This window comes from Leucopleurus acutus (genome assembly GCF_964270905.1).
Source record: "Leucopleurus acutus genome assembly, chromosome: 5".
Taxonomy (NCBI): domain Eukaryota; kingdom Metazoa; phylum Chordata; class Mammalia; order Artiodactyla; family Delphinidae; genus Leucopleurus; species Leucopleurus acutus.
In genome coordinates this window covers 47,434,385-47,446,445 of record NC_139147.1, presented here as the reverse complement: position 1 = coordinate 47,446,445, position 12,061 = coordinate 47,434,385, and the positions used below count along the sequence as shown (strand labels likewise).

Here is a 12,061-nt window from a genome sequence, read left to right as displayed (position 1 = left end):
TTGTGGGGTGACATAAAAAGCATGGGCTGTCATTGCCCTCTGACATTCCAGGTGGCTCTTCCACAGGTTGCTTCCTGCATTTTTAGTACCTACAGCAGGAAGTAATACATCTGTTTTTTAATTTAAAACTTCAGAAATTATTTTTTCAAAACAATTTATTTTCCTATGTAATTCTGAAACTCCCCCCTCTTTCCCCAATCAAAGGACGGCTTGGATTTAGGAAATTCACTTTGGAACTTCAGATGACACACCGATTTGTATGTGTACTACACAGGGAATTTCTTTGAAATTCAGTAGCTACTAAAAGGTACTGATACCCCCTTTGTGGGTGAAACCTCGTTGTAGTCATTTGTGTTTGTAGGCAAAGGAGGGGGATTATTATACGCATGTAAACACAATTAATAACTGCTATTTATAATGAACATTCCGCAAAACTGGAAAGTTATGAGGGGAGAGGGTTACTTTTTTTCTTATGACTTCCAAGTGTTTATATTAGTTGGGTCATAATGGAAATTACATGGAGACAACAAGAAAGAAAAAAAAAATCACAGGAAAAAAAAATAACAAGCAAAAAGAACCCGTGAGGAATAAATGAGTTACTTCCTACTCATGTCTCCCAGCTGGTTTGTTAGCTCCCTACGGGGCACTGTCTTAGGCCCCACAGAAGTGTCTCATCCAGTGCTAGGCACACAGAAGGCACGAGTAAATACACTACAGTTGTTCTTCTAGGGACACTAGACACACAATTCTGAGTAGAACTCTTGTTGTGAAAGACACAGCCTCCAACAGGGGAGAAACATCCCTTGGAGTAAAGCTCTACCCTGGTTCTCTGTCCACGCCTCACTGGGGAAAAGCACTGCAGAGCTCTCCCACATCCCATGGCAAAGTATCTGCACAAATACAGAGGAAATTATGCAAGTAAATACGGTATGTAATTGTTATCATTGACATTTCTTTAAGTCATATTTATAAATATTTTAAAGTAAACAGTATGAGCGAGTGACTTTCATTAGCTATGCTCTTTCATACTGAAATACTTTGATCTGAATAAGCAGGTTATCATGGAAGCACATAACATAAACAGCTAATACGATTCCAGTGGGTACAACACAAGTGTCAGTACTTGATACATAAATCTATCCCATCATTTTCAATCACAAGCTGCTGTGCAGAGCACTAAACATGCATCTTAGTTTTTATTTGTACATGATGGTTCAGACTTTCACTTAAATATAACTTTCCAACTATATAAATGTTTTGAAGCAATTATGTTTCCCATTTGGATTTTTTTGTGCATCCTTTTCTTTTCTTCTATTAAATTTCTCTCTTTTTTTCTTTCTTACATGGGATACAATAAATACCCTGAAAAAGAGGAATGGACATACTGCCCGGCATACAGTCCCGCAGCCTGTTCAGAGGGCATCTGGAGGAACACCCGGTCTCCGGGCCGGAGCAGCAGCACCGCGCTCCCAGACGCCTGGTCCAGGAAGCCCTTCTTGTACTCGTCATACGTGTACATCATGGGCTCGTTGTTCTTGAACAGAGCAACCCACACGTTGCCCCCCTTGCAGTGAACGTGGTATGCAAAGTAGTAGACCCCAGGGACCTCACAGGTGAAGATGCCCGTCTGCGGGTTGTAGTTCTGTCTGCCATTATAGAGCAGTTTGTCAAACTTCACTGGGGCCCCCACAGGTGGGAAAGGCGCAGTCAGCTCAGCGGTAAATGCAGGCATCTCGTAGGCTGGCCCTCCGTTCTTGCCTTTCTTAGCCCCATAGGCGTGGGGGGGTTTCACTCCGTCAATTCCCAGCCCCATATCGGGTAGATACTCTCCATGGGGTGGTGGTGTCGGGGGCATCACAGCTGGAAGTCCTGGGGGCCCTGGAGGGCCTGGGGGCCCTGGAAGGCCAGGCTGGCCTTGGGGACCAAGGGCACCAGGCTTCCCTGGGGCGCCATGAAGTCCTGCCACTCCGGGCTTCCCTACTCCAGGGAACCCAGGGGGCCCTGGGAGACCCGGTTCCCCTTTGGGGCCAGGAATTCCAGGAGGTCCAATGGGGCCACTCGGGCCTGCAATCCCTGGGATACCTGGGGGGCCCTGTAAGCCCTGTTCCCCTGGGATTCCTGGCTCTCCCTTCTGTCCAAGCAGCCCTGGGGCACCAGGGAGCCCTGGCAAACCTTTATACCCAGCTTCCCCCTTGGGCCCTATGGGACCTGGCAAACCCCTCATGCCGGGGGGCCCAGCTTCACCAAGGAAACCTGGCTTTCCTGGGAAGCCTTGAAGCCCTGGCTCACCCTTGGGACCTAGTGGCCCCTGTGGTCCCACAGCCCCAACTTCTCCTTTGGGTCCGGGGAAACCGATAGCCCCTGGAGGGCCCATGGGACCTGGGATTCCAGGCAGGCCTGGCTCTCCTGGTGGGCCCCCCAATCCAGGGGCACCTGCTGGTCCTCTCTCCCCTCTTGGTCCCAGAGCCCCAGGAAGACCCGCTATGCCCCTGTCGCCTTTGGGGCCTGGGAAGCCGGGTTTCCCGATCCCTGGAGGGCCTGGGGGTCCTGGCAGTCCTGGCAGTCCTTGTTCCCCTTTGCCACCTGGAAATCCTGGCTGCCCAGGGATCCCATCCTGGCCTGGTTTTCCAATTCCAGGCATCCCAGGAGGTCCTTGAAACCCTGGGACTCCTATAGGGCCTTGTGGCCCAGGTTCGCCTGGAGGGCCTGGCTTTCCCAGGGGACCCTGGGGCCCAGGGAAGCCTGTCACTCCTGGTTTGCCCACTCCTGGAAGTCCGACAGGGCCGGGAGGGCCATGCATCCCTGGAGGACCCTTCAGGCCTGGCAGACCTGGCATCCCGAAGCCCTTCTCTCCTTTAGGACCCTGAAGGCCTGGAGGTCCTGGTAGTCCTTTGGGTCCTCGCTCACCTTTGGCACCTGGTTGCCCTGGTAACCCTGGCCCACCTGGCTTCCCAATGCCAGGAAGTCCGTGAGGCCCTGGAGGTCCTTGCGGTCCTGGGATCCCCATGGGTCCGATCTCCCCTTTGGGTCCAATTTCACCTTTGGCCCCGGGCATTCCCATGGCTCCTGGCTTTCCTGGCATTCCAGGCATACCTGGCTTTCCAATTCCTGGATATCCCTGTGGCCCTGGTTTTCCTTTGATTCCAGGTATCCCTTGACCTGGTAAGCCAGGGGGCCCAGGTGGTCCTCTTGGGCCAGGCTCTCCACGGGGACCTTGCTCCCCCCTTAAACTGGCTAATGGTATTTCTGTGGGGAGAGGGGGGAGAGAGAGAGAAGGAGGGAGGGAGGGAGGGAGGGAGGGAGAGGGAGAGTGTGAGAGAGAGAGAGAGAGAGAGATTAATATTGATCATCCCTCACTTCGATCATTATTTACTTCTGACACATTTGCCTATTACTTATCAAGAGGAAAGACTAGGAATAATGTGCTCGTGTTCCAGGACTGTATTATCAGTACTTAATGGACAATCAGGCTGATAATTTCTTTGTCATATTTGAGATACTGTTTTGGGAACTGATATCTGTGGCTGCTTTTATCAGCATTAGTTAAGTAAAACAGCTAAAAAGTAATGAAGAAACATTCTTCCTAGTACAAACTTGGAGATATTATGGTGTATTCACTATAAAGAGTTCAAAGAAGGACAAAGAAAAATCAAAGTTGCCTATAAGCCCACTACTCAGAGATAATCGCTTGACATTTATCTGTATTTCCATCTCATGTGTTCTATATATATGTACATATGTATGTATATATATGTGTGTGTGTGTGTGTGTATATATATATGTGTGTGTGTATTTCAAACAGTGTTGGAGTCATTTTTATTTTTTCCCTATTTAATGTTATACTCTATTTTTCTATGTCCTTGAATTTTAAATATAATATATGGAAAAATAATATTTCCTCTTGTGCTGAAATATACTATGATGTAGAGGATGACCATCATTATCATGTAGACTCAGGGAAGAATAGAAGCATTTTATTTTTATTTTGTATGTGGTTTAATAACATCTTAAAATCTGTCCTCTAGAGTCAAATCGATGTGTTTAACTTCTTTAATATGCTGTAGGATTTCCTAAGCCTCAAATATTAATTCTTCAATTTAATAAGTTACTTCTCACTTGCAAATTTGGTTTTTAAACAGGAGTAATGAATAAGGTATTTTAGGATGATAAACAATGCGGAAAAGGAGTTAAACTGGGATTAGCAGGAAGCTCAGCTTCTCTTTCTGGCCTTGAAATGAGATCTTGACTGGGTCACTTAAGCCATCAACATCCCTGCTTGCCTGTCTGTACAGCAAGAATAATACACCCACACTACAAGATTAGAAAATAGATGTGAAAGGCGTTATGCTTTCTCGAATTGTTATCGAAATACAAAGCACATGTAATTACATTGATTATGCTATGCCTTGCAGAGAAACACAACTCTGGACCTCTCATGCTACTGAGAGTAAGGAATAACATAAAAAAATGAAATTGATGGTCCCAAAGTCTTATATTAACCATTAGTTGCATCTTAATCCTGACCATTGTATTTTTCACTGAGCTATTGTCAGGGAACAAAATAGAACCACAGAACTCATGTATTTTCCAAATTCCTCAGTTGCAATCTGGTACCCATCTGAATAAGTACAGGAAGTTTCAAAATCCAGGCAGGCCATTCAAGAAAGGAAGGAAAACAAATGACTGAGATAATCCCCTAAGTGGAATATCAGCTCCTAAAGGGAAGAAAACTGGAAATACTTCTTTTATGCTAATAGGATTACTACTGTGTGCTCTTGCTAAGCAGGAACTGTGTATCTCCTTTGTCAAGAGAGCATCTGGGGCAGGGTCACATCACATTCATCAGGAATCCCTAATGTCTAGCACGTGCCTGGAGTATATTCTGTTCTTCCTTAGGTTTTGTTGAATGACCAACTGCAGCAAAGTTTTTTATGGTACTTTAACATTTATTTAGTACTTACCTTATGTCATAGACTCTCTCAATAATCCTACTTTACAAATGAAGAAAAGTAGTTTCAAAGAGGTTAAATGACTAGGTTTCTCTCCTTTCTGGCCTCTAGGCACTCAGGCCTATTAGTACCCAATCCAGTAGTTCCCCAGAAGCAGAGCTTCCTGCTTTTGCAGGGACCAGTGGGAATGGCCTCCACCGCCTCAAAGGGAATTGCTACTCTGATTGCAATTCCTTCCTGCAAGTGCTAGGTTTCCTACGTTTCTTATAAACCAACTGAGTTTATAAGAAAATGTCTCTCGGGAATTCCCTGGTGGCCCAGTTGTTAAAACTCTGTGTTCTCACTGCCAAGGGTCCGGGTTCAATCCCTGGTCGGGGAACTAAGATTCCACAAGCCACACGGTGTGGCCAAAAAAAAAAAAAAAGACTTAAAAAAATTTTAAAAAAAGAAAATGTCTCTCACAGTGATAGGCATTTTGCTGGTGTTGAATAACTAATGAATATGCCTAGAAAGTAATGGAGAGATTTTCAGGTATCATCATCTCTAGGTAGGTATATGGTCTGTACTCTTTGGGCTCCTTCTGTAGATTTATTGATTGACATGTGTAACAACTTAATTAGAGCACTCTTAAAAACACATTTGTCTGGCACCTAGTTTACAAAGTGCTTTTATATGATTTTTTTAACACAGCAGGTTCTTATAACATTGCTCTCCTAGTTCTGAAGACTGACATCACTTCTTTTTTCTTTTTTTCCACTGCTATATCCCTTAGCATTTTGGCTTAGAGCCTGACACAAAAAGAGATGCTCATTAGTTGCTGTATGTTTGAATAAAGAAATAATGAGTAAGGGACTAAACTTATTTGTTATGAAGTATGCTTTTTGTCATTTGATGCTGTTGAAATAAGAAAGCACAACATACAATAATTTTGTCTTTCTTCAAGACCTGAACTTTTCAAGGATAGGGTTTAGGACACAGGCAGTTAATGAATGTCAGTCACACATGCTAAAAGAAAAATGTCTAAAATTTAGCTCTTCCCACCCGCAGCGTATTGTTCAGGGTTTTGGAAAGCTGCTGTCTTACAGCAGAACCGAAGTATGTTACCTTTGCCTTTCTTGGGTGCTGCTTCCTTGCCCATTCTTGGTGCCGGCTGAATTTCCTTCATATATTGGGGTAGATGTGGATACTCTTTGCCATACTGCATGTGGGGCAGCTCCTTGCCCATGTTAAGGCCATCTTTACCCAAAGGCATGTGAGGTACTTGCTGGCCCAGGGGCTGGTATTGCGGAATTTGCGGTGGAATCTGAGGAGGAATTTGAGGTGGCAGCGGCTTGATGCCATAGTAGGCACCAGCTTGGATGAGCCGGACGGAACCCAGGGAAATGGTAAGCAGTACTCCCAGCAGCTGCAGAAGGGCAGGTGGACCAGCCATCACCTGTGGAGGAAGGTATGCACCAACATGGTGAAAACCAGCAGGCCAGGTGACCGGAGTTTACTTAGAGAAAGAAGGGAGAAAAAAAGAAAAGGAATCATGGTCTTTATTAGCAGAACTTCATGAGTGGAAGACAAATGGAAGGGAAGATGTCACCTTTCAATAGAAAACAAACAGACAAAACCCAGGAAAGAGTAGGATCTATCAAATGAAGGCAGCTGGTGGGATTGTAAGCTATGGGGAGACTGCTGGTTGTCCCTGAACATGAACTCTGCCCTCTTCCATAGTATTGGCACCCCTGACTTTCAGCTGGAACAGAGCAAGGCTAGAATTACGGCATTTCATTTAGAAGTGGCCACGTGACAAAGTTCTGGTCTGTTGCGTGTATTTGTAATGGGTGCAACTTCCAAGAATGCTCCTTAAGGGGAGTGAGCATGTTCTTCCTCTTGCTTCTTCCCACTGGCTGGAATGTGGATATATATTACCCGGAAACAGGCCAGACACCATGAACCATGGAGTGAAAGCTGTGCATTGAGGATGGTAGAGCAACAAGCTAGAAGAAACCTGAGCCTTGGTTGAACTTGGAGGCGCCATATATTGATATTCATCCTTAAGTTTGGAATTTGTTTACACAAGAGAGAAAGATTTACCTTCTTTAAGCCATTGTTATTTTGGGTGCCATACATTTGCACTGAACTTAATCCTAACAGATAGAATAGATTCTCCAAAATGAAGCAAACTTAGTGGCAAGTCATAACTTTGTTAGTAAGTGCTGAAATTCTGTTGTAAATGGAAACAGTTAATAATTTATAGGCTTTATGCCAGGGGCAGTAGTTTTTCATATGTCAGATGTCCTTTGGCTGCTTTGGTGTGGTCATAAACATATAAAGGTTAAAGAGCAAACAAGAACAACAATAAAAACCGAAGATATCTTCTGAATTGGAAAGAAGGTACTTCATGTGACGGCCCCAAAATGTCATTAAAAAAAAAAACACCATCATAATTATGTACATACAGGGATACCATTTCTTTCTTCTAATTATGTACTATGAAGTCATTTGTTCAGAATTAGGTTAATTGGACCTGGAGATCATTAAATTTTATCTTTGTACTATTATGAAGAAAGGAGTTTACAAAGCATATTTGTTGTGTAAATAAGATAGAGATGTTTACTCGCAAGAATAAGCTGTTTTAAGCCTTTTAATAGCACCCTTTGCAAATTAGTAATTAGTAGAATAAGTATAAATGAGGTTTATCTGTTTATAAAAAACAGCTCGAGATGGGTGTTCGGAAACGCGCAGGGTTGAAGAACCAACATCCCAGGGAACTGCAGTTTTCACAAATTCCCGCTAGAGGGCAAGTGTGGTACACATTGACGTCTGCTCAGTTTCCCGGAGGTCCTAAAACTACACATAAGGCTTTGCTCCCACATCTTATAGAGGGACTTAACGAAAATCTGAATCCTAAATGGAGTGTCATCATAATGCTGCAGAGAGAGAGATGGGACGTGGCGGGGTGGGGGGAGGGGGGAAATTGGGGGGATGAAGAAAGAAGTGGCAAGTTTCTCACAATTTTTAATGTAACTGTCTTCTGGAAAACTTTGAGTAAACTTGAGTAAATAATTTAATCCAGTAACTAACTGAGTAAATAATTTAAGTTCGATTCTCCTAAGAGTTTGTTTTCTTTGCTTCTGCCTTACTTAATTCTGGATCATAGTTTTCCACTTCTTAGAAAATGTGGGTTGACTTTGCAACATCGTATTCAAGAGTAATGCCAAGAGTATTAACAGGCTACAGAAGAATTGGTTAATAAAAAGCACCTAAGAAAATATTTAGTAAAAATCTCCACCATGAAATTCACTGCATTACAATTTTTCTAAATATACTAACTAATCATTTTTTCCCCTTTGGGGTGAAAATGAAGAAACATCTGTCAGCAAAATGATTTATACAACTTTCTCTATTTCATAAGTCAGAGTAGTCTTCGAGAACTATTTGTTTCAAGTGTACTCTAAATGGGAGAAGATAGAAAGCTGTTATTTTATGTCCTTATATGAATGATTAATTGTTATAAACCATTTGGAAAGAGCCACAAAATTAATATTGATTTATACTCAATAGTCAAATTTATTTTAAATGGAAAAAGAACATCTGTTGTAAGTACTCAACAGTAGTTTATTGAGTATTTATGAGACACAATGAGAGACCCACCCAGGGATTACAAAGATGACTATAATATAGTCAATAGGCCTTGCCCTCAAGGAGCTTACACTTCTTTGTAGGAGTGACAGATGTGTAAACTATTAATGAGTAGCAAAGGATATGGGGGGGGGAGTAAATTTTCCTCTCACTTCTGTTCTTTAGTATCTAAAATCCTTTCCCTTTGAAGTAACAACATTTCCCATTTTCCTTCATATTTTCCCAGAGATATTCTCTGAATATGCACACCCATTTACGACAAATTACAGCCTGTCCTACGCACCACTGTTCCTTACTTTTTTTACTCATAAGACCAGAACTTCATCTTAATTTTGTGTATCTGAACAGATCCCTTCAACTTCTTTTGTTAAAAATAAGACTCAGTTGTTCTCTAAGCCCCATCTGACTCTAACATTCAATGTCTAAGGCAGTCACAAGAGAGCTGACAGTGGTAATATCTGGTGATGTGTAGCCTGGCATTTAATTCTATCTTTGGAGGTTAATGAGTTTCACTATTAAACCCTGAACTTGGAGTGATAATAGATAGCATGCTTGGTCCTTCACCCTTCCTTCAGTTCAGTGGCTGTGTTGGATTTACTTAATAATCTTCAAACCAGGACAGTCTAATGAAACACTGGAAAATTGGAAGAGGGTGAAATGCTTGGAAGAAGACCAGTTGAATACCAAAGGCCCACTGGGATTCTGCTCTACTACAATTATTTCCTCTCATAGGCTTGGCCTTTCTCTCCTGAAAACTACCTCTTTCAGTCTGCCATCCGCCGTTTCTCTGGATCTTTATTTAAATAAACTTCATTCAGTTTTAGCTTGAATATTTATGTAGGGGCCCTGGTTAGAATTTACCACTTGACTTATCCTTACTCATTTCCCTCTTGTCCCTGAGGATATTTTTGGTGATCAAAGTGGTGTGGAGATTCTCCCCAAATCACTCAAAAGAACATCAGATTTGTGTAACACTGCACAAACACCTGGTGGGAAGAAGGAACCTCAGAATTCCTGCTGGGGAGAAATGGTGGTAGTGGGTTTTCTTGCCTCTTTTTTCTTTTTCTAAGGATGTAGAACACAATAATGCTGTGAGTTCTGTTTAATGTGTTCTTGGGTTTCTATTTGATAACCGTTATGTGGTGTGTGTGTGCTTGAGTACATGTGAACATAAACATACATACTGTGTGTGAACACTGGATCTTTGCCAGCCAGGCTAGCTTAGTGATGGGTGTCATGTCATACAGGAAGCACATTGCAGAAGAAACCAAAAGGCAGGAGTTGAGTTGTAGCTCTGCCATTCTCTGTGTTTATGACTTTCTGCAAGTCCCTTATCTTCACTGAGCTTCAGTTTCCTTGCTTATAAAACAGAAATTGTAATCTCTGACTCTCCCACAGTGCTGTTCAAGGGCACAAATGATACTATGAATTCTTTGTAAGCCGAAAAGCACTCCTCACGTTTGTTATTATTAATGGAGTGTGACCAAAAAGACAAATCAAAACCAACTGAAATGTCAAAGACTTTCAAAAAAGGATACTAGCCAAAGTAAATGTGAGGTTAACTTCAATAATGATAAACCTAACATGAATAAAACAATAATGGCCATTAAAACGTACTTGTTAAAAATGGCAAGAAAGAACAGCTGAACCAAGGCAGTTATTCATTCTGGGGTCAGAGTCGCCAGTCCTAGTCATTTTTTGAACAGCCCTAAATGGTTCCCTATATTTGGGCAGGGCTGCAGAGAGTTTCAGTTTCCTCATGTGATCTGTAATGTATATAACAGAGTAATGTGATATATATTATTTTAGACGCTCCTCAGCATTTTATTTGTATGTTGATCCTCATGAGATTTTGGCTTACTGTCTGAAAGAATGTTTAAGTATTTAAACCTTCAATCCTTGCCCTAAATCCAACTTTCCCTTTCATATGGGACAGCTTTCCCTTTCCCTTTCCCAGCATGTCTGTATTTGGGTATGTGTGTGCGTGTGTGTCCGTGCTGTGTGCGGTGTGGACAAGCCTCTCTCATCTGCTGCCGGGTGGCCCTCCTCTGTGCCCCCTACTTGCCCCCTCACACAGAGTTTGTAGTTTCTCAAGGCTTCAGATTCACCACACCTAAAACAAGGGAAAGTCACGCAGTATCCTACTCCTCCAATATTTACCAGAATTGTTTTCTTGGCTTTTCCATGCCTCTCAAAGCAAATTCTCTCCTGATTGATTGCTTTTCTCAGGGAAATTCATTCACTAGATACAGATATTTATGGTATACCTACTAAGTGTTACAAACTGTTCTGGGGATTAGAGAAAGAGAGGTGAATTAGAGAGGTAAGTCCCTGATCTCATTGAACTCACATTCTAGTGTGGGAAGACATGTAATTAACAAGTTAAAAATAAATTTTGTAATCTCAGATTTAAGTGCTGTGAAGAAAATAAAGCAGAGGAAAGGGCTTGAAAATGGCTTGGGGTGGTAGATGATGTTTTGGAAGGATGGTGGGGGAAGACCTCTCTGAGGAAGTAAATTTTGGATAGAGGTGCGAAGGTTGAAAGGTTTATTTATCTCTCTTAAGACACAATACTGGAAAAAAGAAAGAGTCTTATTAATGATAACAGTAGCTGTATGTGCCATTCATTAATGTAAACCCCTGTTTCAAGACTCTGTTCCTCATCTATGTCAGTCCTCATTTTGACCTCTTTTTTCATGGTATTCTTTTTTTTCTGGAGGATTCTTATTCTTTTTAAACCCCTCTCCATATTTCAACCCTACTGTATTGGTTTGCTGGGGCTGCAATAAAAAAAGTACCCCAGACTGAGTGGCTCAAACAACAGAAATTTATTTCCTCACAATTCTGGAGGCTAGAAGTCCAAGATAAAGGTATTGGTAGGCTGTGTTTCTTCTGAGGCCTCTCTCCTTGGCTTGTAGATGGCCATCTACTCCCTGCGTCTTCACATGGTCTTTCCTCTGCATGTCTGTGTCCTAATCTCTTCTTATAAGGACACCAGTCCTATTAGATTAGGGCCTACCCTTAATTTCCTCCTTAAAGACGCTATCTCCAAATGCAGTCATTCTGAAGTACGGGGAATCGGGACTCCAACATATGATTTGGGGGGACACAACTCAGCCCATAACACCTACCATTCCTCCAGACCAACTCAATTCCTACCTCTTCTGTAAAGTCTTCCCTACCTACCTCCTCAAACATCATTATTCTGCTAGTACTACTGAAAGTTTAACACAAAGTTAAATATAATTCTAATCAACCTTATGTTTTTTTCCTATTGTTTTTTGTCCATTAGACCTCACCGTAATCGTAGGTTTCCTGAGAACCAGGAAAATGTGTGATATTCTTTTGACTTCCTCAACATTTATTGATGAACCCTTACAGTCAAAACTTGCAGTGTTGATAGGGGCTTTAGAAAATATCAAATTCAGCCTCATTCCCCATTTGGAATCCTTCCTACAACAGTTATTGACAGAAGGCCTTCA

At 42.3% G+C, this 12,061-nt stretch overlaps 1 protein-coding gene across 1 annotated transcript in view; it reads right to left on the bottom strand.

Annotated features, from left to right (window-relative positions):
* Positions 1–1,067: 1,067 nt before the first annotated feature.
* The window catches only part of COL8A1 (collagen type VIII alpha 1 chain), a 53,527-nt gene continuing 42,533 nt past the window's right edge, over positions 1,068–12,061 (bottom strand). Inside the window, exons 2-3 of the mRNA XM_082840427.1 lie at positions 6,054–6,384; positions 1,068–3,246 (exon numbers count right to left, since the gene is read on the bottom strand). Coding sequence (XP_082696553.1) covers positions 1,340–3,246; positions 6,054–6,381 — 2,235 coding nt within the window. The 5' untranslated portion in view covers positions 6,382–6,384 and the 3' untranslated portion in view covers positions 1,068–1,339. The remainder of the gene's footprint in view (positions 3,247–6,053; positions 6,385–12,061) is intronic.